Source organism: Lactuca saligna, chromosome 2 (assembly GCF_052625555.1).
Source record: "Lactuca saligna cultivar CGN05327 chromosome 2, ASM5262555v1, whole genome shotgun sequence".
Classification (NCBI taxonomy): domain Eukaryota; kingdom Viridiplantae; phylum Streptophyta; class Magnoliopsida; order Asterales; family Asteraceae; genus Lactuca; species Lactuca saligna.
The window spans coordinates 177,292,378-177,299,452 of record NC_136418.1 but is presented as its reverse complement, the minus strand read 5'-3'; the positions used below and the strand labels follow the sequence as shown (position 1 = coordinate 177,299,452).

Sequence of the window (7,075 nt, the reverse complement as noted above, 5' to 3'; positions counted from 1 at the left end):
AAGTGTTTGTTTCATAAGTTCATAGAATCTAAATTTGTATCTATCAAAGTTGTGCTTCTTGTTCTACTTTGATTTGTATACCTCCATGATTTAGAGCAGTTACAGACATTTGTTTTGTTGCCTTTATTGTATTCACTTTGGCCCTATTCCTATTTGCCCTCTTTATCTTCGTTCTTAATTTCCTTCCGCTTTCACATCTTTTGCGGATTGTATGTGGTGTTTAATTTGATATTGTTGAGCAAATTGTTGTTTGTGTAGTTTTTACCTTATTCTTGTTGTATTATAGCAGATCAAGAATCTTTCCAAAGAAGAATTCGTGCACTTACTAAGGCGCCATAGCAATGGGTTTTCAAGGGGAAACTCAAAGTACCGAGGGATGGCCACGAACAAATTTGGAAAAGGGGAGACTTTTCTGCATCTCATTTTGGTAAATCTCATAGATTTTTATTTTTATTTTTATAAATTTTAATGAAACTCAACTTTCTGTGTAATATGATGCAGGAAATGATCACAATCTGGATTTAAACTTAGGAATCTCAACTCTACGAGTCTTGGAAAGACTTCAACTAGGAATGGAAACTTAGATCATATGCAGTTGAATCATGGCTTACATGACATTAGGAGATTACAGGTAATAATTTCATTCCACAAAACAAAGTAAATTGTTTTTCATTCCAACGGAATGCACAATTCCTTGATTCCATAATAATAATAATAATAATAATAATAATAATAATAATAATAATAATAACACTTAACTTTCATATAATAGACAGATAACGGAGCTACCACAACACTTAAAGGTCTACTAGTGATTTCTTTTTGACCATCGTCCACTATGGTCAGCCATGCATCCTACCTTCTTACCCAACCACAAGCTTAATTAATTAGCTTTTATGTAAATTTTTAGTTTCATATGAATTGTGTTTTACAGTTGTTATAATTAATTTAGATATTTATAAAGTTGAAGTTGAATTAGTTTCATCAGTGCACTGTAAGTGTTGTAAATAGCAACATACTTTCAGGTTTGACTAAATTTTTTTATTTTGTTGTATAGATGATGTTTATTGTAATATTTATTAATTGTTTTTTTATTGTAATGTGTAAATAGCCCTTACATTTTGTTGTATAGATGATGTTTTTGTAATATGTTAATGAAATGAATTTTTATTTCATTTTGACCAAATTAATTGTTTTTTGTTTAAAAAAAATTATTGTTTTTTTTTAAATAAAAAGTAATTAGCTACAGATTAACTACAAAAAATCCATAGCTATTTACTCCTGTAGCTATTTCGGAGTTATCCACTTCCGTAGCTAGAATTTAGCCACGGGCCATTATGCTACAGATATTTTTCCGTAGCAATTTTGTAACTATCCGCTTATAGCTACGGAATAGCTACGGATTGTGTTATAGCTATTGAACCAGTTTTCTAGTAGTGAAACCTGTAGAACGCCAATTTCCATACGTGCAGAGATCGATGATAGTCAAAAGTTAGGGTTTTTTTACGGCATAACCTAGAAGGAGTATGATGTCGATCAGGCGGTGGCTGTTTTTATTTTTTAAGATCTCTCAAATTGCCGCTCAAATTATTTCCTAAACTACCGCCCCTTTTTATTTATTTAAAAGAAAACATAAATTTTGATTAATTCCTATAAGATTTTTTTTCATAAAATCTAAGCAAAAACTAACTCGGTTTCAGAAATAGACATACCTAGTGTGTGATTTAACAATCATATTGTGTAATCTGACAATCATATTGTGAAATTAAGATTAAGTTTTTAAAAATGGATAATGACTTAAAAGGGTAATATGTTTTTCGATTTGTATACATTTGGTCACTGAGTTGTCTTTTTGTCCATATTTACCCCATCAGCTTGTTAAACTGCATTTAGTCCTTATAACCGGTTACTTCATGTTAACTAGTAAAAATGACTTAATAGGGTAATATATTTCTCATTTTATACACATTTAGTCCTTAATGTTTTTATATATACATTTAGTCATTGATATTTTTTTGTTTTGAAATTCAGTACTTATGAATGATTTCTTTAGGTTTTTCTCACGAGTGACAATCATTGGTAAGGTGTTTAGGACTGTTGATACTTATATCCATCGCGGTCTCGACTGCTTAGTTGCGTAGGTCATGTGGTTTGGCTTAGGTTTTGTGTTCTGAAAGTCGTAACTTCTTCATACGATATCAGATTCTAACGATTTTTATATCCACATGTTCGTTTATTAAGTCTAGTACAACTTCGTTAAGACTACTCCCGTTAAATGTAATATATTTTTACTTACGATTTTATTAAAAAAAAACATCCATATAAAGATCATAAGTAAATATGTATTAGTTTTTAACGGGAGTAATCTAAACGAAAGTTGTAGTAGATTAAAATACAAACTTATGGATATAAAGATCGTTAAAATCCAAAATAGTATGAAGAAGTTATGTCGTTCAGAACACATGGCCCAAACAACCAAGTAGTCGAGACCGCGATGGACATAAGCATCAAAAATCTCAAACACCTCATTAATGATTGTTACATGTAAGTTGTAAGAAAAACCTAAAGAAATAATTGATAAATATTGAATGAATACAAAAACAAAAATGACTTATGTTGCAAACAAATATTAAGGATTAAATGTGTACAAAAATATTAAGGAATAAATATGTACAAAGTGAGAAATATATTACCCTATTAAGTCATTTTTACCGGCTAACATGGAGTAGGTCATAAATATTGAATGTGTACAATTTAACAATTTGTAGGGGTAAATACGGACGAAAAAAAAACTCAGTGACTAAATGTGTACAAATCAAAAAATATATTACCTTTTTAAGTCATTATCCCTTTCAAAAACTTATAAATTGTTCTTTTGTTCAATTATATGAAAAAAAAAAAAAAAAAAATCTTTCACAAAATTATGAATTCGCTACAAAATATTTTTCCATTCTTGCTTGTATCGATGGGTCATGGAGACAGCAAAATATCAAGTTGAAATATTGAATATAGTAGGCCTTTTTGTTCGGTTTATAATTTTTTGTGAATATAAACTTTTACGAGTAGGTAAATTTGGTGAAATTCAAGGTAGGTTTAAAGATAAATCTACTATTAGTTTGTATTTCCAACATCCTAAGTTGCATAATGTTATGGAGATAATTGACGAGAGTGTCAAACACTTGAAAAGTGTTATTTTTAGCATCTCAATGTTCAATATGTGTATAAGGTATTTTGGGTTATTTGGTTAAAAAGTGATTACCTCTCGTTTAGAAAGAAAAAAGAAAAAAAAATGCGTTCCACTTGCGATATACACTATCATGTACTCTCTCTATAGTTGCTTTCTTTTATACCCGAAAGAAAGTGGATTTGATAGATTAACACATTAAATTTCGTGTAACCCAAACAATTATATTAGTATTAAAATATTAATCATGCAAAGTGGAGAGACATGATCTATCAAAAAATGAGATTCTAGATTCCAGTTCGACCCGTTTTCTAACATTTTCTAACAAAAAAAGACATGTAGAAAATAAGAAGTAGAGTAGAGAACAAATTGCAAAACATATTGGAGGCTTACTAATAAGAAATCAAGAGATTTATTTGTATGAAGCTATGATCGTTTTGTTTATTGTGAGAAGTTGTTTATCAAAGATGTGTGAGAAAGAGAGATTAATTCTAGAAAAAAGAAAAAAAAAAAAAAAAAAAAAAAAAAAAGAATATTTGTGTAAATATAACAAATGATAAATGATAGGAATTCATAAGTTCTTGGAAAGAAAGTTGAATTTCTATAGTCCGATCTTTGCAACCGTAAACTCCCGCCAATACTGAGGTGATAAACAGCTAACGGCAGTAAACGATCACCGCTTGCTATTATACGCCATTCGGCGTAATGCGCATATCCCTGACAATAGAGAAGCAATTTCGAATAGCCAAAAACCTGCAACTATGTCCCACCCACTCTCTCTCGTCACCTTTCTCTCTCTACTCTTCATCCTCTCCCCTGCCGCCGCCACCACAATTGGCGTCACATACATCTCCTCTCCGGGTCTTCCTCCGCCGGAAGACGTTGTTGCCATCCTCCAATCCCTAAAGATCACCGCCGTCCGCCTCCCTGTTCCTGACCCTAACATCATCCGAGTTTTCTCCTATACAAACATATCTCTCTTCCTCGCTATTCCTAATTCACTCATCTCTCCCATCTCCGCCAACCGCTCGGCGGCTTATCGGTGGCTCTACGATCACGTAATTCCGTTCTATCCACGTGCACACATCACCGCCATATCCGTAGGAACCAATGTCCTCGCTGAGGGCGATGTTACCTCCGCAGATCTCGTCATCCCTGCTATTCATAACATCCATCGATCCCTCATTGACATGGGGATCCGGCAAATCATGATCTCCACAACTCTCTCCTTCGTCAACATTATGACAACATCGTTTCCGCCTTCCTCCGCTGAGTTCCAAGAACCTGCCAGTAATCTCATCATCAAACCCTTACTCGATTACTTGACCGAAACAAACTCTTCGTTCTTTGTGAGTTTGTACCCCTACTCTGTCTACAAATTACGACCGGAGATCCCTATCGGGTTCTCTCTGTTTCAAGAACACGCTTATAACTTCAGAGAGGACACAATCACCGGCGTCAGGTACCGCAACTTGTTCGATCTGATGGTGGATGCTGTTATTGCAGCGATGGCTGTTGCTGGACACGAGAATATTCCGGTGATTGTGGCCGAGACAGGTTGGCCGTGCTTCGATCCCTTCAATTCAGTAGAGGCGCGAGACGTTTACGCTAAAATGTACTTGCAAGGTTTGGTTAAGCATCTCCGATCAGGCAAAGGGACGCCGCTAAGGAAAGAAGGGGTGACGGAGGTTTACATTTACGAGTTGTTTGATACCAACGACACTGCAACTAAGGGTTTGAAGAGTGATGGGACAGGGCAAAAATGGGGGATTTGTTACCCCAACATGAGTACTAAGTTCGAAATTAAGTTCTCCGACGGTGGTTCCACCATGATGATATCGGTGCTGATCATAGTTATGAAATTCCTATTACTGATAAATGGTCTTCTAATCTCTTGCTGAATCGGGTTAGAATTTTTGATTGATTTGACTTTTGAGTAGATTAGCTTTCATGTGATAGACTGCTTAAGGGAGATGTTGCTCTTAATCCCTGAATTGGCTACTGTAGATTGATTTCAATGGTGATTACTGATTTGATTAGGTATATAAATTGGTGTACATAGCTGTAATATGGGGTTAATCCTGTTTTGTGGTAATCATTGGGTTTTTTTTTTTTTTTTTCGTTCTCAACGGATGCAGATTTGTGTTGTTTACTGATTTGATTAGCTATATAAGCTGGTGATTATGGTTTTTTGATTTACAATTTAGATATTAAATATTTAGGGGGAGAAAACAGAGTTCATGTAATTAATTTTTTAAATAATTTTATCCTACTTAATAAATAAAATTTTTTTGTCACATCTTATCACCTAATACTACTTAATAAATGAAAGTTTTTTAATAAATGAAGGTTTTTTTGCTACATGTTATCACCTAACTTAATATGCCACATATCATTTTGTTAATTTTTTCAATTTCATTTAAATCCACTTGGCAAATTGTTGTTTTTTTGGTTTTGTTATTAAATTATAAAAAAATCTAATCTAAAAATATAATAAACAAAATAAGGAAACTTAAATGTGTCCATAAATCCTCACATAATTTGTCCCTTAATGTATTAAATTCAATTTATATTCAAATTAACTTTCTTAATTGAAAAACATAATTTTACGGTAATCCATTTTGAATTCACGATAATTTGCAGAAACTTTGCATAAATTTGTTTATTCATAGCTAATATTGATATTCTTTCCAAATTCAGTTTTGTAAATTATTAAACATGTAATGCTTAACAAAATATATTAAATTTATAAAAAAAAAAAAAATCGTGTATTACAGGTCTCACACCTAGTTCAATATCATACAAGTTATTTTTCTAATTTTTTAAATTTCATTTAAATCCATTTGGCAAATTGTGGTGTTTTGGCTTTTTATTAAATCATAAAATAATCTAATCTAAAAATATAATAAATAAAATAAGAAAACTTAAACGTCTCCATAAATTCTCACGTAATTTGTTAATTAAAGTATTAAATTCAATTTAAATTCAAATCAACATTTCCAATTGAAAAAATATAATTTTTTACCAATCATTTTAAATTCATGATAATTTACAGAAACTTACAAAAATTGGTTTATTTACAACTAATATTGATATTCTTTTCAAATTCAATTTTGTAAATTATTAAATATATAATGCTTAACAGAATATTTTAAATAAAAAAAAACCTGGTCTCGCATCTAGTATTACAATACACAAAGAAATCAACTTGAATATCTTTTTACCAATTTTATGAAGATTCTCAATGCTGATAATAGAGTAAATTGCAAAAAAACATCTATGTGGTACACAAAAAATTTAGTTTTTTTCTTTCTATAAAAATATTAAACAAACTACACAATGATCCATCTAGTTGGCAAAATGTACCAATAATACTCCTTACGGCATTTTTTTTATGTGGATCATCTATTTGGGTTCATTATATTGCATAGTGACTAATACCGTTAAATTTTATTTTGTTTTTTCTTACCTTATTTTTATCATTTTGTTATCTTTGATTTTGTTATTTGTAATTATTATAGGTTACCACAATACATATACAAGGAATCCACCAAAAAATACGGTCCAAAAATTTCGTTTTTAAATCATTATTAAAACCATTAATATCATCAACATATGAACTAGGGGTGTTCGCGGTGCGGTTTGGTGCGGTTTCGAGTCGAAACCGCAAACCACACCGCATGTGCGGTTTGAAATTTTAGAAAATCGCAAACTGCACCGCGAAGGTTCTAAACCGCGTTATGTGGTGCGGTTTGGTGCGGGCGGTTTGTGCAGTTTTTTGCGGTTTATGCGGTTTGAAAAAGGATATGTATTTTTAATATTATGTACATAAAATTTATACATAAATATATTAGTTATAGAATCAAGATAAGTTGGTTTTGCCAATGTTTT

General features: G+C 31.7%; 1 protein-coding gene across 1 annotated transcript; it reads left to right on the top strand.

The window, feature by feature from the left end:
* Positions 1 to 3,881: 3,881 nt before the first annotated feature.
* On the top strand, positions 3,882 to 5,358 carry LOC145029379 (glucan endo-1,3-beta-glucosidase-like). Its single transcript, XM_078977930.1, has one exon. The coding sequence runs from the start codon at positions 3,946 to 3,948 to the stop codon at positions 5,083 to 5,085; it is 1,140 nt and encodes a 379-aa protein (XP_078834056.1). The 5' UTR covers positions 3,882 to 3,945; the 3' UTR covers positions 5,086 to 5,358.
* Positions 5,359 to 7,075: the final 1,717 nt, after the last annotated feature.